Raw genomic sequence first — 24,796 nt, 5'->3', positions numbered from 1 at the left:
CCCCTTCCCTTCCCTTCCCTTTTTCTTTCCTTTTCTCTCTCTTTCTTTTCTTTTCTCTCTCTTTCTTCCCTTCTTTTCTTTTCTTTCTTTTTTTGTGATGGAGTGCAATGGTGTAATCTTGGTTTACCGCAACCTCTGCCTCCCGGGTTCAAGTGATTCTCCCGCTTCAGCCTCCCCAATAGCTGGGATTGCAGGCATGTGCCACCATGCCTGGCTAATTTTGTATTTTTAGTAGAGACAGGGATTCTCCATCTTGGTCAGGTTGGTCTCAAACTCCAGACCTCAGGTGATCCGCCCACCTCAGCCTCCCAAAGTGTTGGGATTACAGGTGTGAGCCACCGTGCCCGGCCTGGAGCACCAATTTCTTTAGCAAGTTGTTCTCTGGAATCAATCCCAGGGTATGGGTTTTTCATAAATGCCTTGTTGAGAGTGCATAGTTGAGAGGTGCTGTAGGTAGTATGACACCGTCTGGCTTCTCTACCAGGTTGATCTTGCTTTTGGCTCTGGCTTGACTCTAAAGTCTCAGGTCTGGTCTTTTCTGGAATCTGTGCCTAGCTCTTTGATTCTGAAACCAAATATGGATTCTGGGCAGATCTTCTGTATTGATTTCTAAAGCAAGTTTTTGTTTGATAGTATAATCTGAGTAAAGTTTTTGATTGAAGGTATTGATGAGAATTTTCAATTGATCTTCTGTGAATTTGGTGCAACTGCACCTATGATTTGTTGCTACCATCTTGTGTGAAGAATTGTCTTCAGCCATGCTGGAAGAGAGTCCCAAGAAGGTCTTCAAAGTGAAAGGATCCAGTTCAGAATCATGCCTTGTATTTGGTTGTCATGTGTCTTTAGCGTCCTTCATTCTAGATCATTTCCTCAGTCTTTCCTTGACTTTCATGACATTGACTCTTTGGAAGAATACAGGCCCATTATTTTGAAGCATGTCTCTTAATTTGGGTTTGTCTGATGTTTCCTTAAGGTAAGATTCAGGGTGTGTGTGTGTGTGTGTATGTGTACACGCACTTGTATGTGCACAGGTGCTTGACCTAAATGGTCCTGTACTGCCTATGTTTTTCTGCAACATGCTTTCTTTCCCACCCCACAAGGGCATTTGTGTGATTACATATGTAGCTAGATCATTCATTTTAACTGCAAGATGGGATTCTGTCCTATGAATATACTGTATTTTGTGTAGCTGTTTTCCTTTTGATGGATTTATGGAGTTGGTTGCAATTTTTTGCTATTACTAATGATGATGCAAAAATCCTTTTTTTACATCTCCTTTTGTGGATCTAGATTTTCTAGATAATACAAAATTGCTCCTTTATAATGTTTGCTATTGTTTTTAAAATTTGAAGTATTTCAAGCATACTAGAAGTACAGAGACTGGTATAACAAAACCTTACTTTAGCACATATTAATATGGGCTGTAGAATATTTAAGTTGGTAGAATTATCATTTTATTCAATAAATGGCTAAACTGGGAGATTTACAGGGAATTGTTCTAAGTTATGTCTCACTGAGTGAGAATTATTGTTAATGATAAAATTGCCTCAAAACTATATAGCTTTTTTCAACAAGGAGATATTTTGGGAAAACCATCAGATTTAAAAAACAGAATATATATACCTCCCAGATGTGACGTGTGAATAAACTACCAGGTAGGCCCAGCCAACTTTTCTTATTTTTTTTTTTTTTTTTTTTTTGAGACAGAGTCTCGCTCTGTCGCCCAGGCTGGAGTGCAGTGGCCGGATCTCAGCTCACTGCAAGCTCCGCCTCCTGGGTTCACGCCATTCTCCTGCCTCAGCCTCCCGAGGAGCTGGGACTACAGGCGCCCACCAACACGCCCGGCTAATTTTTTTTTGTATTTTAGTAGAGACGGGGTTTCACCGTGTTAGCCAGGATGGTCTCGATCTCCTGACCTTGTGATCCGCCCGTCTCGGCCTCCCAAAGTGCTGGGATTACAGGCTTGAGCCACCGCGCCTGGCCCAACTTTTCTTTTATGCTTCTTTCATGTCTTTCTTAATAGAATTTAATAAAATGAAACAGGAGGAGGAATCATCAAAGGTTAAGAATAATAGACCTGAAAGAGTTGCTTGGAACGATGTGTAGATTCATTTCTCATCTTGGTTCCTTTACTTGGCATCAGGTGAGATGAGATGTCCATTCAGGAATTCATTCCAAGTCTATTTCAGTACCCAGGATAGATTTGAGATAAATCAGTTCCATACTGAGGTGTGACATTAGGCAAATCAAGGGAAGGAGAAGGAAAGGAATCAGGTCAGAGCTCAGCTTACTTCACTCAACCATGGGATATGGGGCCGGGTGCAGTGGCTTACGTCTATAATTCCAACACTTTGGGAGCCCAAGGCAGGAGTATTGCATGAGCCCAGGAGTTTGAGAAGTGCCTGTGCAACACAGCAAGACCCCATCTCTACAAATAATAATAATAATAAATTAGCAGAACGTGGTGGTGCACGCATGTAATCCCAGCCAGTCAGAAGGCTGAGGCGAAGAATCGCTTGAACCCAGGAGGTTGAGGCCACAGTGAGCCATGATCGTGCATCTGGACTCCAGCTTGGGCAACACAGTGAGAACTTGTCTCTAAATCAACCAATCAATCAATCAATCAACTGTGGTGCATGGAATTCTATAAAGATAGATGAGAGATAGAGAGAGAGAGAGATAAATTCAGGACTTGGAGAGGAGTGCAGCATCAGGAGTTTTATTGAAGCATCTCATTTTTCGCCTGTGGAAATGGAAACAAGGAGGAACTGGTCTCCTAATTTACATACCCGCAGGGAGAAATCTGTGTGTAACTCTAGATTGCAGTGCCCGGACCAGAAGCAGAGGCATGTGGCCAGTTGTGTCTTCCTACCAATTCTGGAAAAATGAGATACACTTAGATAGCAGCTCCTGCAAGCTTTGGAGATGTGGCCTCAATATCTAAAAGGAAGTCCCTGTGTGCCTGTTGTTGGGTGTTTTTGTTTTGAACGCTTAATCGCATCCCTAGGAGAATTCCCAGGTTTGCCTATTAATAGTGGAATACTATACAAAGGAACCACAGAGGTTTCTTAACATTTACACTACAGTGGAATCCTATTCCTGGCTGAAATAGTGTTTTGCAGAAATGTGGCATTCGTTTTTATGTTTTGGTACCTGGATTATGGGTAAGGATAAAAGGTCTGTGGCCTCCAGCCTGAAAAATAACAGCAACAACAGGAATCACAACTGGGAGTCAGTTTGGGGCTTTGATAGGTTCATTTTTCATAGTGTTTGAAGGACTATATATTTAAAGGCAGTAAGAATGAAATGTCAGTATTTTAGCTTATGACAGAGTGGACATGTTTCAGTCATCAGTTTAAGATTCTGAGCATAGTGTATAAATAGTAATTCCTAGGGTATTTTTTCCTTCATCCTTCATAGAGATGTAGAATGCTTGGCATTTGAAATGAGGCCATCCAAGGCCTTGGATTGCTGCTGCAGATAGTGGAGGCCTGTTGGTAGGCATCTACCTCACATTTGTGTCCAAGGCCCTGGGAGAGACCAAAGCAGAAGCGAGGCCTTACTGGACAGGTACAAGGCGTTGGCAGGCATGGCACACCTTCACTATGTGCCCCGTCTTCGTGGCTGTCAACGCCTGTGACGACTTGGTAGCTGGCTTTGGTCTGGCATTTGTTCTGTAGATGGCTGAAATGCCCATCATGGAAGAAGAATGTCATCATGGGTTTGTAATTGTCATCATGGGTTTGTAAGGAAAGGGGCTCTCCTTGTGCAGATGCCTGCTGCTGTGCACACACCTTCCCATGGAGCTTGTGGGCCACATCTCAGTGTGGAGGACAAGGGAGTTCCCTGGGCTTCCTGTAGTCCTGAATCTACCATTCACCCTGTCTGTCTCTCTGTTAAAGGCTGGGGCAATACAAATGATGCTGAGTGTAGTTTTGTCCTTTCTTTATTTTTCCTCATGAAAACTCTTGAGGAATTAAAGGAAGGAAAAGAGGAGTAGCCTAAAGCAGGTCTGGGAGTTGGGTGCCTGGGAATTCTGTCAGGACTCCTACTAAGTGACCTTGGTCACATCACAGAGCCTCTTGGATTTGGTGTCTTCATGTGTCAGGTTAGAGGGTTGGGTCAGGTGATCCTATGAGACCTTTCTGGTGCTGGAAACCTGTGACTCTGTGGTGTTGACAGTTGACCATTTGTAGCTCTACCTTCCTCATGTGCCTTCATTGACTGTCTCTGTTAACAGTTTTTCCTTAGTCCTATTCTCCAGAAAAAACCCACAACCTAACGTGGTTTTGAAATCTCCACTGGGGACCCTTAGGAACTGTGCAGGCATCAGTCTCTGTATGCTGATGGAAATCAGATGTCGAGAGAGGAGGGCATGCATGTTAATGAGCCATATGGACCCCATTGCATTTCAGGCTCATCAGCCCTGACCTTCTGAGACGAACCACTTACATTTGGCTTTAACTTGAGCTCAGCAGAACAAAGTAAAGCTCTGACAATGGGGGAGTGGAATTCCAACTTTCTCTGCTCTTCTAATCAATCAAACGGAAAGTCTCAAAGGCCAAGTATTTCAGAAATAACAAATGCAAATAACTTAATTTACATCGTGAATATATATTTTCCAAAATGTATTGGTGTTTTCATTGGCTTTGAGTGAGAGGCTCATTTTTGTACTTGACCCTTAACTTTACATGTAGAAATGGGGGTGGTTGCCTCCATTTGGTTCCTTTTTATAAATATTTATTAACTACCTTTCATGTGCCAGATTTCTGTGTGGTGTATGCTAGAAAGAGCAATAAGCCATGGTTTTTTCTTCAAGAGCTTGTCCCTTAGTGAGACAGAAGTAACGCTGGGGCAGTTCCGAGAGGATGTTATTTGCCTGGTGCTAAGGGAGTGAGTGGAATACAGGGAGGCTTGGTGGGGGCTTGGTGGGGGCTTGGTCATCAGAATAGGTGTCCCTGAGCACAGAACAGACGTCTTAGTTGCATCTCGAAGGGCAAGGAAGAGGCAGCTGGGTCTGAAAGCTTGGAGCAAGGGTGGTGCATGCCCAGAAGATCAGGACACAAGCATGGAGGCTTGAACCTCCTGGGGAATGAAAGCAGGTGAGTTTGATGGGGCAAGAAGGCAGGGGGTGGGGAGAATGATGAGGATGGAGAGGCAGCCAGATGGTGGCGGTGCTGTGTCCTGGTAAGGAGCTTGTACCTTCGTCCTTTGGCGGTGGGCAGTGGACGGCCACTGAGGAGGGTTTGGCAGTGAGGGGAAGGTAAGAAGTACTCCTCAGCTGTGACCTTCTGGTAGCAGAATGGCAGATAGACTGGACTGGGTGAGGTAAAGGAGGCAGAAGGACCTGAAAGGTGAGAACTGCTGCACTGGGCCAGGGTAGAGAGGAACAGAGCAGGAACAGATGGGCAGAGGCCAGGGGAGAGTGGTGTCATCAATCTAGATGGGGCCCACATCAGGAGCAGGGCTTTGAAAATATCTCTTCTGTTCCCTGAATCACTGTTGGCCCTGCAGGACCAGTGTTCTTCTTTGTTCACCTGATCCCTTCTCTTTGGTGCTGATAATCTCCCTCAAATAGCCAGTGGCTCTTGGATTTTGGCTCATATTTATAGATAAAGGACCAGGTCATTGGTGTAGGAAGCTGGTGCAGTCTTCTCTGATATCATGGCAGGCATTGCTGGGAGGCCAACTGCAGGATCTGTGGCTGTTGGTGGCAGGTGTGCTTAGTACTTGGTAGCTTTGACCTAAGCCACTGGTTTTCAACCTTGAATGTGCATTAGAGTCACCTGAGTTGCTGTGAAAATTCCCAGTGCATAGGCTGTACCCCAAGCCAGTGACACCAGATTCTCTGGGGATGGGACCAGAGATGGTTGCATCGGCAGCTGAGTTTGGGAGCAATGATCTGGGATGTACAGCGAGGGAACAGGAGGACAAGAGAGTGCCCAGTGCCTTGCTTGGTGACCTTTTTCCTAGGCCAACCACAGGCTGAATTAGAGCATTTTCAGGGCCCAGTGTAAAATGAAAAATGCCAGGCTCCTTGTTCAAAAAGCAGTAGAAAAGTACTTTTAAAGGCACTGAAAGGCAAAGCATTTTCCTTTCTTTTATCTCTCTCTCTTCCTCCTCCACTTGTCATGGTGCTTTTTATTTTCTATTATAAGTCATTATAACCAAGGACAAATAAAAAATTTAAATTATTAGTGTGAATTTTACCATTTATATTGTGCAGTGCCAGTTTTAAATGCAAATTTAAGGCCGAGGCAGGCGGATCATGAGGTTGGGAGATCGAGACCATCCTGGCTAACACGGTGAAACCTCGTCTCTACTAAAAATACAAAAAAGTAGCTGGGTGTGGTGGCGGACGCCTGTAGTCCCTGCTACTTGGGAGACTGAGGCAGGAGAATGATGTGAACCCGGGAGGCAGAGCTTGCAGTGAGCTGAGATTGCACCACTGAACTCCAGCCTGGGCAAGAGAGCAAGACTCCGTCTCAAAAAAAAAAAAAAAATGCAAATTTAACTTGTATGTGGAATGACCAGAATTACACAATTTGTATTCTATAGCTCCTACATCATATGAATTTGATTCTTGCCAGAACAGTGGGAACTAACATATTCCTTCTTTTTGTCTCACACGTGTCCTGCCACCACTGTCTTGTTCAGTTCACTGATGAGTCAGAAGGGACTGTCAGGTCGGGGAGCCGTGGGTCACCTTGTTTGCTTTCTGAGTCAGCATGTCCAGGGTAAGTGGTGGCTAACACAGGACAAGACTTGAGCAAGAAAGACTCTGATGGGCTTTCTCAGCCATTCACTTTCTTAGAACACCATTGCTCTTTCTGTGTTCAAGGCAAGTTCTGGTTCAGATGGAAAGTGTGAGTTCTTGGGGCTGTCAGCCCCCTCTTACTCAGTTGCAGAAGTAACATGCTTACTGTACATGTGAGTTGAGTGTCCCTGAAATCCCACGCATTGTGGGCCCAGCCAGTGCTGTGCTCAGGGAATGCCAAGTGCTGTGCTCAGTGGGCAGCAGGGAAAGGCATCAGACCCGCATACTGTGTGTATCACCTCTGCCTATGCTCATGCGCCGCAGTCCTGTTGGACTTCACCTGCAAAACACACATTTGAAGGTAAAATTGGGCCGGGTGCAGTGGCTCACGCCTGTCATTCCAGCACTTTGGGAGGCGGAGTCAGGTGGATTGCTTGAGCCCAGGAGTTTGAAACTAGGTTGGGCAACATAGGGAGACATTATCTTTACAAAATTTAAACAAAACAACACACACAAAAAAACCTAGCCCACTGTGGTGGTGCACACCTGTTAGTCCCTGCTACTCAGGAGGCTGAGTTGGGAGGATTGCTTGGGCCCAGGAGGTCAAGGCTGCAGTGAGCCTCGCGAGATTGCACCACTGAACTCCAGCCTGGGTGACAGCAAGACCTTGTCTCAAAACAAAAACGAAAACAAAACAGGTAAAATTGTTAACAGTTTCCACATGGCTATAGCAGAGCATTAAACTAAGTGCAGAACCAGTTGAGTGCGGGGCCCTGTGTGCGTGCTTAGGTCACACACCTGTGAAATCAGCCTTGTCACCCTGTCATGTTGCAGCCTATAACGGCCCCATCCTCCCTGCCCCCATCCTGGCCATCCTTCTCTGTGACGAAGTCTGCCCTCCTGCTCTGTACTCTTGGCCTGCACGCTGATCACCCTACTTCATGCTGCAGCTGCCCTGCATTGAACCCCCAGTGCCCCGCGCTGTTCCACTTCTGACTTCCTTTGTCAGACTTATCTTTTAAAATAGTGTCACTGTATCTATTGGTTATTTACTTTTTACATTTATTGTCTCTTTCCCCTGACAAAATATAAGTTCCCCAAGGGCAGGGATCTTAGGCCAATTATGGGAAAGCAAGAGGCAGCTCAGAATTGACTATGTGCTATTTGCTGTGTATGGTTGTAACATGTGATAAAGCAGGCATTACAAACTAAAGGCAGATGGAGGATTTCTCAGTAGGTAGTAATTGGGCAACTGGTTGCAATTATGGAAAATTAATCATTTTAGATCCTTTATACTATACTTTAGAATAAATTCCAGTGGAATTAAAAAGATAAATGTAATTTTAAAAAATCTCACAGAGGGTACTGGCCTTCCTAAATATAAAAATGTGTTACGACACTCTAGTAATGCAACAGATGGTGCTGGCAGAGCAGGAGAGAAACCTATTAGCAGACTAGATGGGAGACCTGAAAAAGAACCTGATTATTTATGGGAAGTTGAGAATATAATAAAGGATACCATTTCAGAGCAGTGGCAAGAGGTGGATTTTCAAAAAAGCTGTTACAACAGCTGGTTAGTTTTTGTTTGTTTGTTTTTTTAGATGGAGTCTCACTCTGTTACACCAGTTTGAGTACAGTGGTGTGGTCTTGGCTCACTGCAATATCCGCCTCCCGGGTTCAAGTGATTCTCCTGCCTCAGCCTCCAGAGTAGCTGGGATTATAGGCATGTGCCACCACACCGAGCTAATTTTTGTATTTTTAGTAGAGATGGGGTTTCACTGTGTTGGCCAGGCTGGTCTCGAACTCCTGACCTTAGGCAATCTGCCTGCCTCTGCCTCCCAAAGTGCTGGGATTATAGGCCTGAGCCACCGCTCCCAGCCAACAGCTGGTAGTTTTAAAAATTGTTGGTACATAATCTGCCTAGCTGTCTTTCTGTGGCTCCTTTGCCTCCAGTATATTCAGATAAAGAGAGGGTTTGTCTTAACCCTCTCATGACTGCCCCCTTTGAGAGTTGTCTCACTGCATCTTGCTCCTGGCCGCGTTAGAACTTTCAGGTCCCAGCATAGGCTGAGCCCTGTGCAGCTTGGACCCCTCCCCAAAACAGCTCAGTGAAATTTTTCTGGAGTGCGGTCTAGAGCATCAAGACTTTTCAAAGCTCCCCAGGTGATTCTAAACTGTAGCTAAGGTTGAGAACCATGGTTTTAGTAGGTTCTGGCATCCTTTTGGGGCATAGTCCAAGATCTAGGCTAAGAACACTGCCCCAAAGGATAAGGGCATAGGGCTTGCCAGATTCTTGTAGTTGGACAAGGATGGAGGTGGATCTGGGGTCTTTCAAACCAGCCCACTTATTTAAAGTGGACAGAATGCTTTCCAGGTGTGTGTCCAGAGGATGAGAGGTAGGGCCTTTAGCCACTGGTTCCTGTCCCCATTGGCATTTCAAGCAGGCCGGCAGGCTTGCATGGCTTCTGAGAAGGCCTTATGGCAAAAAGACCTGCAGTGCATGGTGAGGAGTGCTGACTGTCAGCTGAGCTGACGCTGACGTGGAACTGTCTGCAGTAGCTGGGGCTGGCATCAAGGGTGGGCCCAGGGGGCAGCATGCAGGCACTGAGAAGTGTCTGCATTTAAGTCTTTGCATAAACTTATATACCCCGTCCTTGAAATTAAGTGCACTTCTAGGCATTTGGGGGGTTCCCAATAAATATTAGCTGAAAAATAATAGCTATAAAATATTTTCTAAAGCAATAAAAGAAAAATGCCGTTTTGGTTTTATTCAGTTTACCATCTATAGTCAGGTAGAGTAGCTCCTAGGATTAAAAGTCAGTCACAATATAGGACAACATTTTTACTTTCTGGTACCTACTTGGCTCCTGTTCAGGAGCTGGTAGGCTGAGTCTGGAGGGGCCCATCCAGCTTTTGGACCAAGCCAGGTGCAGCCTGGAGGGCCTCAGGGGACCAAAGGACCCTTCCAGGGATACATGGGTAACACTCCTAGCTCCACTTTTGAGCAGTGTGTCTCTACCTGGGCTACCTCATCCTGTGTAGTCTTAGGGGGCTGGCACACATAAACGGACTCCACTAGCTTTGACATTTCCATCCCACTGGAGCACTTTGGTCTCATTTTTGATGAAGCACTCTCAACTCCAACTTGTAGACCTGCTTTGGATATCAGGAGTAGTAGTAGCCGAATTTCCATCAGTATGAAGCAGTAGAAAGGGAGACACAATAGGAAAAATGCTTCGTAGACTGCAAAACTCTATGCAGATATGGGGTGGGACTAAAAATAGTATGATAAATTGTGGATTTTTGCTGAATTTAGAACAGAATGATGGATGCTGTCATGTCTGTTTAGGGACTAAGTGGCACTGGGGAATAGAGGAGAGTGGTGTTCAGGAGCAATTGTTGGCTGACTTGCTTAAGAAACAGAATTTTTGCCAGTGTGTCTGAGACTTCCTGAAGCAAAAAGGGATCACTCAGCTGCGGCTTGGGGCTTTTAGCAAGTGGGTTGTGGCCACATGGCATTGACTTAATTAATTAATTAATAAATTAAAGAACAGACCAGGCACAGTGACTCATACCTGTAATTCCAGCACTTTGGGAAGCTGAGGTGGGTATATTGCTTGAGCCCAGGAGTTTGAGACCAGCCTGGGCAACATGGTGAAACCCTGTCTCTACAAAAGATTAGCTGGGTATTATGGTGTATGCCTATAATGTCAGCTGCTTGGGAGGCTGCAGTGGGAGAATCAGCTGAGCCTGGGAAGTCGAGGCTGCAGTGAGCCAAGATCGTACCATAAACTCCAGCCTCGGTGATAGAGTGAGACTCTGTCTCAAAGGAAAAACAAACAAACAGATTCATAAATTAGCTGTCTTTGAACTTAAGTATTAGTCTGAAGTATGCTAATATATGAAAGTAACGTTTGATTTTTGAGTGTGAAATAAGAATACTCTAAAAATTAGCTTATGAAATTCAAATAATTTTTACTTATTAGTGGCTTGTAATTACTGTGAAAGGTATATGAGCTAAACAGACAAATAGCATACTTGTTTAACAATTAGACAGTGGTTAATTCATAAACTTCTAATCGGACATCTCTCTTTGGTGAGTAGCTCTGGCATTCTTTCCAAAAGTTTGTTTACTTTTTAAAAATGAAATGTTAGAAAGCTTTTGTTTTGGAAATGTATAATTCCAAAAGTAAACCTTGCTTTTGAAAAATGAAATTGTTATATGTGAAGGAGGATTATAATAACAGAGCATCATTGTTAATAAAAACACATTTGAGAACAAACAGTTTTGAAATTTCAGATCCATGTACATGACCCTCACAGCCATCATGAGAGGGGAGAGGCATGGGGATGGCCTCGAATGACTTGTTCAAGGTCATGTGACGTGGCTAAGTGAGAGAGCTGGGCCCCAACAGAAAACAGTCTTTTAGGCTGCACTGCTTTAGATTTTTTCTGACTGAACTTCCTTAAATATTTCTTTCCAATTTATAATATAGTCTGTTTAAACAAATAAAGCTCCAGAATTTCTCAGACCAGTGGGTGGCTGATATGGTTTGTCTGTGTCCCCATCCAAATCTCATCTTGAATTTTATAATAGCTCCCATAGTCTCCCCATGTTGTGGGAGAGACCCAGTGGGAGGGTTTTCCTGTGCTGCTCTCATGATAGTGAGTAAGTCTCAGGAGATCTGATGGTTTTATAAAGGGCAGTTCCCTTGCACATGTTGTCTTGTCTGCCACCATGTAAGGTGTACCTTTGCTCCTCCTTCAACTTCTGCCATGATTGTGAGGCCTCCCCAGCTATGTGGAACTGTGAGTCCATTAAACCTCTTTTTTAAAAATAAATTACCTGTTCTTGAGTATTTCTTCATAGCAGTATGAAAATGGACTAATGCAGTGGCACTGGGTCCTCCAAGAGTGAGCTGCTCTGGAAAGTATTCAAGTCCTCACCATTTGTTCTTCGAAGGCCAGTTCAGTTCAGTGTAGTTGCAGGGGTTTACAGGTCTATCTGTGGACTCTCTCCCCAAAGGTTGGCTGGTGTTAAGGAGAGTCTCTCAGTACCTGTGTGCAAAGCCATTGTTCAGTGCTTACCCATTCTGTTGTGTTTCTCCAGGCCAGAGCTCTGGGAGTCACACTGGCTCATCTCCAGAACCTGTATTTTTCACTGTCAGAAATATTTTCTGTATCTGATGGGCTGGGAAAAAATAATCTATTCAAGCTGAGATAACTCATTAAAAAAAAAAAAAATCTGTTGAGTAAAAGTTTCAGTTGGTAAGGGAGGCTTTGGTTTTATACGTATGCAAATAAAAGTCTCTCACATTGCTAGAAAAAACCTTTTTCTTTAAAAGCATTAATCAATATTAACAGTGCTTTTAAAGTGAGATTATATTATTTTAGAAAGTAATCATGATTCAGAAAATTAATAAATGCTTATGGATCATGCTTATGCATTTCATTTTAATCTGTAGTTGGGAATAAAGTTATTTCAATTTTTTTTTGTTATTAGAATGTTTAGCTATGTTATAACACTTAAATTTAATTTCAGTAACAACAAAAGAAGAACCCATAATTTTAGGATCTGTAATATAGCCTAGGAAATGAGGTCTGGTGGAAATGCTTCCAATTTAGTTGTTTTTCAGAGGAGGTTATGAACTCTCTTCAATTAATCTAAATACAGATAGCTTCGATTACCACTGAATTTATATGAATGATATAGTAGACTAATGAGTTAATCTGTTAGCAACCCATTCTGACCAGTGATGTACTAGGTCAGTTGCTGTATCTGTATGAGTTAGTTTTCTTGCTTCTTTTAGTGAGAGTGATAATTTCTGTTTATTGCAAGGGTAAGTCTGTTTTAATTATGGCAATTTTTTCCTGAAATACTTATTTTTAAAACTTTGTATTATAGAAAACTCCAAACTCACGTAAGTAGAGGGGATAGTATAATGGACCACCATGTACCTATTATCCTGTATCAGCAATTATCAGCCATCACAGAAAGTGCATGGGCGTCCCTGTGGCATGGCAGGGCTGTGAGTATGGACAATTGAGAGCCCTGCTGGAGGGGAGCATTGTGGGTGCAGCACACATCACATCAGGGCAATACCTGGGGGTCCCCAGAGGGTATTTCATTGAAGGCCATATTATTTTCCTAATTGATGGGCATTTTGTTTGTTTTCTTTTCTTTTTCCTTTTTTCTTTTTTTTTGAGAGGGAGTTTCACTCTTGTTGCCTGGGCTGGAGTGTGATGGTCTGATCTCGGCTCATTGCAATCTCTGTTTCTCAGGTTCAAGTGATTCTGCCTTAGCCTCCTGAGTAGCTGGGATTACAGGCATGTGCCACTATGCCCAGCTAATTTTTTATATTTTTAGTAGAGACGGGGTTTCACCATGTTGGCCAGACTGGTCTTGAACTCCTGACCTCAGATGATGCACCTGTCTCGGCCTTCTAAAATGCTGGGATTACAGGCGTGAGCCACTGCACCCGGCCTCGTTTGTTGTCTGTTTTTTTTCTAACACAGGCAGCGTGGCAATATTTTTCTATGTAAGTACTTGCTTACTTCTGTTTTCATTGTAGGAAAATGGAGGAAACATCTAGAAATAAAGGAGGCTTGAATATTTTCTTTCTTCTCTACAAATATTTTATTGTGACTTGATTATTTTTAGCACTTTGGCTTTTTTCTTAGAAGTTCTAGGTTAATTATTCTCTACATGGAACTATCTTTATAGGGATTATCTTAAGAAATGCTAGTTGTCACAGCAGACAGACTCAGAAATCTCTATGGCTTAACACAATAAAAGTTAATCTTGCTGAAGTACTACATGGTTTGGCAGGAGTCTACTCCATCTGTTGACTCAGGAATCTAGTCTCCATCCAGCTTGTGTCACCAGACCCCTGATGATAGGGGAACAGGGGTCTGGAGGCACCTCACTGACTCTTACACATCACCTCTGCTTATGTTCCCATTCAGTTCCTGGGAGGCTGGCTGGTAACACGAAGGAGCACATGGATGCTGGGGGAACACTATGTCTGCCTCACTCCTCTGGTCGTCAGAGAAGGTGCCGTTGTAGATTTGACAGCACTTGTCCCTGCATCCCCCACATAGCTAACACCACACCCCCATATACTTGAAGTCTTTTGTTTACCAGGGAATAGGAGGTTTGAAATCAAGCTTAGACTCCACACGTGTCTCAGTACCTTCCTTAGTCGTGGCCGTGGCAGAACAGCCTCTCCAAGGGCATGCTGGAAAACTGGCATCAGAGCCTTTCAGTAAATGGACTTAGTGTCATTTAAATTTTAATGGCAGTATTCTTTTTTGTTGTTACTTTAAATAAATTCTAGTTTTTAAACTTTTTAATTTTGAAATAATTTGTCATACAAAAACGTTGCAAAAATAGGATGCAGATCACCTTTACACCTTTATTCAACTTTCCTTAATGGTTGTTTTTTCATAACTCTAATATAATGATCTAAACCAGGAAATTAACATTGATACAACACTAATCCACAGATCTTTGAATTTTGTCAAAGGCAACCTATTATAAGTAAAGGAAAAGCCGTTCTCAGGTTACCAGTTTACATACCCCATCACCTATGTGTGGTCTTTCCTTGGTCACAGGGACCCCTTACTCTACTAATGAGCAGGGTGTGCTGAGAGTGCCTGCTTCGGATTAACAGGTAAGCTAGCATTGGGCCTTTTGTAGGTTATGCATTACTATTTATGCATTACTACTCTGTTGGCAACAAGCTGAAAAAAAACAAGGGGCAAGGATAATAGCCCTTCTTGTTTATCAGAAAATAGACCGAGAACCTCTAGTAGTTTTGGAGACTTTGGAGATAAAAATGATCTAAAACTCAGACTATCACTTCTCTGCAATCTTTCCATTTCTCTTGGCCAGAGATAGCACCTCTAACCTTAGCTAATTGGGTTGCCTAAATGTGGGCTTGGCCAAGAAAAGGAGCAGAATGAGGGAGTCCAGATCGCTCAGCAGAAAATCGTTCTCACCATTGCCTTAATTCAAGTCAGTAAGTACTTATTGTCTACTGAGTGCTTGGAATCTTAGAAAGAAATACAGATATATCTATTAGTCATCTGTCACTGTGTAACAGATTGCCTCAAGCTTAGTAGCTTAAAACAATAACATATAGTATCTCATGTAGTTTCTGTGAGCCAGGAATTCCAGAGAGGCTTTGCTCGGCAGTTGGCAGGAGGTTCAGTTCTTTCCCACATGGGCCTCCCCATAGGCCTGCTTGACGTAGCTTATGATATGGTGCTGGCTTCCCCCAGAGTGAGCAGTTCAAGGTGGAGGCTACAACGTCCTTCAGGACTTCGCCTTGCAAATCACACATTTCCACAATATTCTATTGGCTACACAGGTCAACCTTATTCAATATCAGAGGGGAGTACACAGGGCCTGAATATCAAGAGGCAAGGACACTTGGGGCATGTCTTGGAGGCTAGCTACCACAGCGGGAGAGAGAGAAGTGTCAAGGCTCTGTGACACTAAATAGGTTTGCTTGTTAAGCATTATTTCTGTCTATAAAAAGTATTTATTAAGCCCCTTTCCGTGTAAATATCTGGGGGAAGAACATTCTAGGCAGAGGGCCTAATAGTCTGAGATGTGTATGTGTGTGTGTGTGTGTGTGTTTTCCCCCATCCCTGTGTGGTGTTCTTGTTTTTAAAAGATTTAGCTATAGGTCTAAATACCAAGCTATAGCTAGTCTCTCTTCTATTTATACTTAATTTCTGATAATTAAATGTTTGTTATGCTTTATGTCTTTGCCATAGATATTAATAGATGAAAATGTGGATGAACTTTGACATTCTTTTCTGAGGTGAAGTCATTGTGCTAGCCAGTTTCATTTCTCAATGTCTGTTAATGATTCATAATTTGAGTGCAACCCCATGTAAACACACGGGTAACTTGGTTAGTAAGTTGTGGGAAGAGGAAGATATCTGATTTTTTTTCCTATTCTACTGGTTAAACATGACTGACATGTAAATATCTGTTTCACAGAGTGTTTTTTTTTTTTTTTTTTTTTTGAGACGGAGTCTCGCTCTGCCGCCCAGGCTGGAGTGCAGTGGCCGGATCTCAGCTCACTGCAAGCTCCGCCTCCTGGGTTTACGCCATTCTCCTGCCTCAGCCTCCCGAGTAGCTGGGACTACAGGCGCCTGCCACGTCGCCCGGCTAGTTTTTTGTATTTTTTAGTAGAGACGGGGTTTCACTGTGTTAGCCAGGATGGTCTCGATCTCCTGACCTCGTGATCCGCCCGTCTCGGCCTCCCAAAGTGCTGGGATTACAGGCTTGAGCCACCGCGCCCGGCCACAGAGTCTTTATTAACACTCCCCATGTTGGCATCAAAGGAGAAAGTTTTGGTACAAGCAGCCTTACCCACTTATGTAGGGGTGGGACACTGATTAGCAGTTGATGTGACTATGGTGCAGAGTGAGCCCTGTGCTTAGAGAAGCAGCCCCCTGATGCCCCAGGCTTGGGTGTGGCATCTGATAGCTTTGGACAGGCCACTTATCTCTCTGCAGAAAGGTGGCACATTTGTGCACTCTGTAGAAATGATGGCATCGGGCACATTTTTGGAATTGAAAATGAGCTTTATTATTTGTAGTTCTAAGGTATCTAAATGAATTTTTTTAAAAAAAGAAAGCATAAGCACAGAGATCTCAAATGTGCATGCCTCCTTTCTTAAGAAGAATTTATAATTTCAAAACTAATACTTTTTATATACTCCTCAATAACATTTTAGAAAAGCAAAACAGACATCTTTTCTTTCTGGGACATAGTCTGATGGACTCAAGCCCGAGTCACGTGCTCACAAACTTGGCCAAAAGCAGCGCCCAGCACTGGTTTGTGCCTTTGGCCCTGTTGCTCCCACCATGAGTACCCGGGCTGACCTGTGGAAGGGGACTCTCCCATTCTCCTGTCTTTGCAGACTCTTTCCTCCCTCCCTTTGTGAACAGCTACAAGTACGTGTGCCCTTTCCATTATATTCAGGATGTTTAATTTCTCTTTTTTCATATCAACTTAAGCTTGAAATTGAGATTACTTAACTATATATTTTAATGTCCTCAGTTTTGTTTAATTTTTAAAATGTCTTTCATACAGTTTCTTACGGTTAATCAAAAAAATATATTTTTTAAAGAATGAGTTCATATTCTTTGGAGGGACATGGATGAAGCTGGAAACCATCATCCTCAGCAAACTAACATAGGAACAGAAAACCAGACACCGCATGTTCTCACTCATAAGTAGGAGTTGAACAATGAGAACATGTGGACATGGAGAGGGGAACATCACACACTGGGGTCTGTCAGGGAGTGGGGGGAAAGCGGAGGGAGAACATTAGTACAAATACATAATGCATACGGGGCTTAAAACCTAGATGACAGGTATAGCAAATCACCATGGCACATGTATACCTATGTAACAAACCTGCACGTTCAGCACATGTATTCCAGAACTTTAAAAAAGACAGAAAGAAAAAAATATATATTTTTACCAACCGGCATGGTGGCTCACATCTGTGATCCCAGCACTTTGGGAGGCCAAGGTGGCAGATCACTTGAGGTCAGAAGAGGAGTTTGAGACCAGCCTAGACAACATGGTGAGACCCCATCTCTACTAAAAATACAAAAATTAGCTATGCATGGTGGTGGGAGCCTGTAATCACAGCCACTCAGAAGGGTGGACGTTGCAGTGAGCTGAGATTGCGCCACTGCACTCCAGCCTGGGCGCCAGAGTGAGACTCCTTCTCAAAAAAGAAAAGTGTTTTTTGTTTTTATTTTTTGAGATAGGGTCTCGCTCTGGCACCCAGGCTGGAGTGTAGTGGTGTGATCATGGCTCACTGCAGCCTCAACCTCCCAGACTCAAGCCCCTGAGTAGCTGGGACTACAGGTGCACACAAGTATGCTTGGCAAGAGACAGGGTTTCACTATGTTGCCAAGGCTGGTCTCGAACTCCTGAGCTCAAGTGATCTGCCTGCCTTAGCCTCCCAAAGTCCTGGGATTACAGGCATAAGCCACCGTGGGTGGCCCAAAAAAGAAATATTTATTTAGCAAAGCAGAAACTGAAAGAAAAAGGGAGAAATAAAAAAAAAAAAAAAGGCTTTTTATACAAAAAAAATTATTTAGTATAAAGAGAGTTTAAAATAGACATCCTATCTGCTCATTTTAGCAACCTCGAGAAAATTGTGAAGTGTAAAATATTAAATCTAGGGGATATATTTTGACTAGATAAAAATTAACTCCATATACCATAAACAAATTCAGAAGAAAAAAGTTAGGCTAGGAGAAAATATTTGTAATATTTTAAATTGAATTTTGTATTGAGGTTACTATAGGGTCACATTCTATAGTAAGAAATAATACAGTGAGATGCTGTGTACCCCTCACCCAGTTTCTCCTAACGTGGAAGCATCTTGCAGAACCACAGATAATATCCTAACCAGGATATTGACAATGATTCAGTCTACCCACCTTTAGGTTGAGGTTCATTTTCTTTGCTTCTGTAGATGTCTTGTTGATCCAGCACTGTCTTGTGTCCATTTTTACACCTTTGTCAAAAACTAGTTAGACTTATTTGTGTGGTCTGTTTCTGGGCTCTGTTTTGTTCCATTCATCTTTGTGCCTATCCCTCTGCCCTTATCACTCTATCTTGATCACTGTAGCTATATAGTAAGCCTTAATATTGGGTCCAGTATTTCCTCCCACTTTATTCTCCTTTGTTAGACATGTTTTTAGCAGTTCTAGGACCTGTTCCTTTCTGTATACATTTTAGAAAAAACTGTCTGTGTCTACAAAAAATGATGCTGGGAATTTGATAGGAATTGTGTTAAACCTATACTCAATTTGCAGAGATTTAACTTTTTTTTACTGTGCTTAGTCTTCTAGTCTTTTTTTTTTTTTTTTTTTCAGATGGAGTCTTGCTCTGTTGCCCAGGCTGGAGTGCAGTGGCGCTATCTCAGCTCACTGCAAGCTCCACCTCCCGGGTTCACGCCATTCTCCTGCCTCAGCCTCCCGAGTAGCTGGGACTACAGGCGCCCACCACCTCGCCCGACTAGTTTTTTGTATTTTTAGTAGAGACGAGGTTTCACCGTGTTAGCCAGGATGGTCTTGATCTCCTGACCTTGTGATCTGTCCACCTTGGCCTCCCAAAGTGTTGGGATTACAGGCGTGAGCCACCACGCGCAGCCAAGTCTTCTAGTCTTTAAACATGCTGTGTCTCTCCATTTATGAAACTTTTTTTAAACAAAGTAATAATATTTGGAACCTATAAAGAGCACCTACAAATCAATAAGAAAAACAAGGCTGAAGAGCCATAGGAAGCTGAGAAAAGGCTGATAACAGGTAATGTCTTGAAGAAATATAAATGGACATTAAGATTTGAAAAGAGACCAGGCATAGTGGCTCATGCCTGTAATCCCAGCACTTTGGGAGACTGAGGCAGGAGGATTGCTTGAGGTCAAGAGTTTGAGACCAGCCTGGGCAGCATAGTGAGACCCTGTCTCTACAGAAAATTTAACACTTAGCCAGGCATGGTGGTACACACCTGTAGTCCTAGCTACTTAGAAGGCTGTGGTGGGAGGATCGCTTGAGGCCAGGAGTTCAAGGCTGCAGTGAGCTATGATTGTACCACTGCGCTCCTGCCTGGGTGACAGAGCAAGACCCCATTTCTTAAAAACAAAGTTGTGAAAAGATGTTCAATATTCCTGATAATCCAGGAAATGCAAGTTATAAGCTCCCATGTTTTGCCTTGTTAGATTGGTAAAAATTAAAAATCATTAATACCAGCAATTTTTCTTGGCCAGGCTGGTCTCGAACTCCTGACCTCAAGTGATCTGCCTGCCACAGCCTCCTAAAGTTCTGGGATTACAGGTGTGGGCCACCATGCCCAGCTGCAGGGTGGGGGAGAGTGTTTTTGGAAAGCAGTCAGCAAATGTTGAGCAAAATCAGAATCAGACCTAACCTGACTGAGCAATTCCATTTCTGCAAGCCACTTCAGAAGCACATGCACATGTGCAGAAGGGTATTGGTAGAAGGATACTCAATACAGCCCTATCCAAACAACCAAAATGCTCATCAGTAGAGGAAAGGTTACCCAGAGGGTGTCTTGTCCATGGTGTAGAATACTGTGCGCCAGTTAAAAAGAATGTGGTTGACCTTTATCCTATATGTACTGACATTTCCAAATAGATAATAGGAGAGAAGTCAAATATTCCCCCCTCCTGTTTTTTTTTTTGGTTCCACTTTCCTTTTAAATAGATATAAAACAGCCATCTGGTCAGTTCTGGCCTTCTTGTCACATTGTTGAACTGACACAGCTGCTTCAGATAACTCAGTTGTGGCTCAGGAGGTGAAATTACTGATAAATTAGCTTTCTTTTTATGACTCATCTCAAAATCATTTTTATTGCTTTTGTTGTGTAGTGGGAATGGGGAGGCTGGCGTCGTGATTTGGCAGGAACCATGGTTATGCCCAGTCTCTGGTTATGCCCAGTGGTCTTATCCTCTCAGTTCCCTGCCTCTTTGGTATCCTACCCAGGTCAGAAGGACAGTGTTAACCTCTCTGTTAACAATGGCTTTTCCCTTTGGAAAGGTCTTAATAGGGCTGGCATCCTAGTTTCATGGGATGCCTTAATAGGGCTGGCAGCCTTGTTTTCATGATCTAGTTTGGTAGAAAAGTTTCATAGAAAGTGTCCATATAGCTGGGTGTGGTGGCTCACGCCTGTAATCCCAGCACTTTGGGAGGCTGAGATGGGAGGATCAATGAGTCCAGGAGTTCTAGGCTAGCCTGGGCAACATGGTGAGACTCTGTATCTATAAAAACACAAAAAATACAAAGTTTCCATACAATAGGTAATTAAGTACTTTGATCTATGTTCTTACCAAAATGAATGGCTCATTTAATTTAATAAATCAGATTACAGTCACGTGCCACATAATGATGTTTGGTTAACAATGGACTCCACATATCTATGCAGTGGTCCATCTATATATCCACATCATGCTGGTCCCATAAGATTATAATATTGTTTCTTTTCTGTATTTAGATACACAAATATCATTGTGTTACAGTTGCCTACAGTATTCAGTAGAGTAACATGCTGTATTAGTTTGTTCTCATGCCACTATGAAGAAATACCAGAGACTGGTTAATGTATAAAGGAAAGATATTTAATTGACTCACAGTTATGCATAGCTTCGGAGGCCTAATGAAACTTTTTTTTTTTTAAGACAGAGTCTTGCTCTGTCGCCCAGGCTGGAGTGCAGTGACCGGATCTCAGCTCACTGCAAGCTCCGCCTCCCGAGTTTACGCCATTCTCCCGCCTCAGCCTCCCGAGTAGCTGGGACTACAGGCGCCCGCCGCCACGCCCGGCTAGTTTTTTGTATTTTTTTTTTTTTTTTTAGTAGAGACGAGGGTTCACCATGTTAGCCAGGATGGTCTCGATCTCCTGACCTCGTGATCCGCCTGTCTCGGCCTCCCAAAGTGCTGGGATTACAGGCTTGAGCCACCGCACCCGGCCCTCGTGAAACTTATAATTGTAGAAAAGGCACCTCTTCACAGGGCAGCAGGAGAGAGAATGAGTGCCAGCGGGGGAACTACTAGACATTTATAAAACCATCAGTTATCATGAGAACAGCATGGGGGAAAGTGCCCCCATGATTCAGTTACCTCTCACTGGGTCCCTCCCATGACATGTAGGATCATGGAGATTACAATTCGAGATGAGATTTGGGTGGGGACACAAAGCCAACATATCATGTGCTGTACAGATCTGTAGCCTAGGAACAATAGGCTCTACCACATAGCCTAGGTGTGTAGTGGGCTCTGTCATCTAGGTTTGTGTAAGTCACTTGGTGATGTTCACAAGACGATGAAATCACCTAACCATGCATTTCTCGGAATGTGTCCCACAGTTAAGTGATGGATGACTGTATTTATTTTTTTCAACAATCTTTCAGAACAGAATTGCTTCTGTGAACAGAGTTCATTTTGTATATGTCCGTTTCACTCTTTTTTCCCAAACATTTTTACGGTGCTTTCTTATTTAAGATCCATAAGAAGGAATAATACAATGAATGCCTGGTGTATTCACCTCTGAGCATGAGAAAGTGTTCTTCCCACTCATACAGTCTTCTAGGATGTTCTAATGAGGAGGGGACTGACTGCCTTCATGTCCCTCATGTTGCTGCTTTCTGATGGTATTGGCATCTGGGGCTCAGCTCCATGCTGTTTCTTATAATGTCCTCAGTGATGGGAAATTCTACAGCAGGATTCAAGATTCTGCAGTGATGCTGTCCTGAATCCATGAGCAGATCTGTGTGGTGGTGGCCGGGGTCATGGCGGCTGATTTGGGGAACCGATTTGGCTCAGGAACTCAGTTGAAGCTGTGGACACCATTTTAAGCACTTTGTATTTTGACTTCAAAGTCTTGGAAGCCTTGGAAAAATTTTAAGCAGAGAGATGACATGGCCGGTTTGCTTTTTCAGTCTCCAGCTCTGGTAGAAGTGTGGGGTGTGTTGTGTGTGAGGCAAGGGTGTGTGGCCCAGGGGCTCCTGCTGGTCTGTTTAGGGTCTCACCTTTTCCCAGGCATCTAGAGCTAGGTTAGGGTCACTAGTTGCCTCAAATCTCATCTCCCCCGACCTCTTCCTTAAGGAAGACCTGGGTACACAGGATGGGTGGGGGTCAGGGACTTAATAAGCCAGTGGTCTCTAGTGTGGGCTGTCAGCAAAAAAATAAAAAAATAAAAAGCAATTTGGAGGATGGAAAGTAAATATTACCACTCCTATTTATATGTATCTCGGGCCATTTTGTAATGTTTTTAGTGTGTGAATACCACAGAAGACATAGCTAACTTATAAGTAGTAAGTGGGCATTATGAGGGGAACATGCCCCCAGTCTTTTTACCAGTAGTGTGGGCCATCACTGAGTTTGGAGACTGCTGCTGAAAGGAAGGTGGATTCAGTCGGGGCTGGGGGCCAGTGGGTCTTGGCAGTTGTGCCCAGTGTCTGCTTCTGTGATGGGCTGGCACTTCACTAGAGGCCCAGGCATCTCCAACGGCAGCCCTCAGACAGATGCCAGCAGGGCACCTGCCTAGTGCTCCACTGGTGGCTGACCTGCCTCCTGGGATCAGCCCCGGCTCTGGGGAAGCTCTCTTCGGGTATCCCCTTGAGGGGTGCCAGCTGTGGAGTCAGACCTGCCTTTCCATCAGGCTCAGGAGCCTGGTGCTTCTGCCCTGTTTCTCTAGTTTGTGAGTTCCAGAAAGAGTCTGGGTTACTCAACTTAGTTACGTCTGGGTTACTCAACTTAGTTACATATTCTTAGTTTGAATGATGGCCTGAGTTACAATGTGACAAGTGGCTCTGGAACATTTTTGGCATGTAGGACCACCGTTCCTGAAAAGTAGCAGTCTTTAGTGTTTGATGAAGTACCCATCCTTTGCAGCCCTGTTTGTAAGGGTTACTTAGTCATCTGAAATGTAAACAAATAAAAGTCAGTTTTTATAGTCTTGTCGATAATGCTTTACAAAAGAATGTATGTGGTCTATAGGTTTATTTTTTCTCTTGCATGTTACACACAAATATATCTTTTTTAAGTTTTTTATTTTGAAATATTTTAGAGTTACAGAAAAGTTGCAAAAATAGAAATGTTGCTGAGAGTGTAGAGAGCACTCATATACCTCATCTAGATGCCCCCATTGCTACCCCCACAACATATTGTCAAAATGAAGAAACTGACAATTGGGTACATTACTATTAAATACGTATTTTTGGATTGCACCAGTTTTTCCATTTATATCCTCTTTCTGTTCCAGAGTCTAGTCTGGGATCCTGTTTCAGGATCTGCCACACTGCATTTTGTTGTCTGTGACAGTGTTTCAGTCTTGCCTTGTTTTTTACCACCTTGACAGTCTTGAGGAGGACTGGCCATGTACCCTATAGGATATCTGGGTCCAGGGTTTTTCTGGTGATAGACTATGGTTCTGGGTTTTTGGGAGGAGTACCAAAAACTGAAGCACCCTTCTCATGTCATGTCAGGGGGTATGTGACATCCATGTGACATCCCTGGTGGTGTTAACATTGATCACCTGGTTAATGTAGTGTTGACCAGGCCTCTCCATTGTAAAGTTACCATTTTTCTCTTTTCCTCCTCTGTTCTTTGAGAGTAAGTCACTAATCACAGTCCTTTCTTAAAGGGGTTGAGAGGATTAAGCCCCATCTCCTGAAGTTAACTACATGCATTATTTATAGTGGCAGGACACCGAGATAGATTTAATTGCAGATAAACAAGAATTTTTTTTTTTAGTGTGTGTCCCTTGCAGTATCCAAACTTCACATTTAATTAGATGTCCTGTATTTTGTTAAATCTGGCAACTCTATTTGGAATTCTTTTTTTTTTTTTTTTTTTTGAGACGGAGTCTCGCTCTGTCACCCAGGCTGGAGTGCAGTGGCTGGATCTCAGCTCACTGCAAGCCCCGCCTCCTGAGTCCAGGCCATTCTCCTGCCTCAGCCTCCTGAGTAGCTGGGACTACAGGTGCCCACTACCTCACCCGGCTAGTTTTTTGTATTTTTTTAGTAGAGACGGGGTTTCACCGGCTTAGCCAGGATGGTCTCGATCTCCTGACCTCATGATCCGCCCATCTCGGCCTCCCAAAGTGCTGGGATTACAGGCTTGAGCCACCGCGTCTGGCCTGGAATTCTTCTGTAAGAAAGATTTGTCTCTCTCCCTTGACATTTGATTTCACCATCTTCTTGCTATAGTTTTCTTCCTACTTTCTGTCATCCTTTAGCAGAGTTTGATATACTTTAGTGATTGCACTTTGTCTACTTCATTTTTTTTAAAGCAACATGGAAAATTGTTTGTTTGCTTCAAAAAAGGAATCAGTTTATGTGTGTATTTTAATCAAAAGATTTTTCTCATTATATGAGCCAAAAAGCACATTAGTTTCCAACCCCTATAAATGAAACCCAGAGTTGAAGAAAACAAGGGATTTGTGCTGAATTTCTAAGTGCAGATTGTGGGAGGGGCAGG

At 43.3% G+C, this 24,796-nt stretch overlaps 1 protein-coding gene and 1 pseudogene across 4 annotated transcripts in view; one reads left to right on the top strand and one right to left on the bottom strand.

Annotated features, from left to right (window-relative positions):
* The window catches only part of LOC111546401, a 1,366-nt pseudogene extending 606 nt beyond the window's left edge, over positions 1-760 (bottom strand).
* DTD1 (D-aminoacyl-tRNA deacylase 1) overlaps positions 1-24,796 on the top strand; it is a 191,226-nt gene that overhangs the window by 50,976 nt on the left and 115,454 nt on the right. The window contains exon 5 of one of the 4 annotated variants that reach the window (XM_023217779.2): positions 14,372-14,430. The exons of 2 other annotated variants lie outside the window; for them this stretch is intronic. In XM_023217779.2, coding sequence (XP_023073547.1) covers positions 14,372-14,407 — 36 coding nt within the window. In that variant the 3' untranslated portion in view covers positions 14,408-14,430. Of the gene's footprint in view, positions 1-13,723; positions 13,893-14,371; positions 14,431-24,796 lie in introns of those variants that run through there. One more of the 4 variants, XM_023217777.2, reaches the window with a different exon arrangement.

Source organism: Piliocolobus tephrosceles, chromosome 20, assembly GCF_002776525.5.
Source record: "Piliocolobus tephrosceles isolate RC106 chromosome 20, ASM277652v3, whole genome shotgun sequence".
Lineage (NCBI taxonomy): Eukaryota > Metazoa > Chordata > Mammalia > Primates > Cercopithecidae > Piliocolobus > Piliocolobus tephrosceles.
Note: the sequence above shows the minus strand (reverse complement) of the source record. Positions and strands in the feature narration are given on the sequence as shown.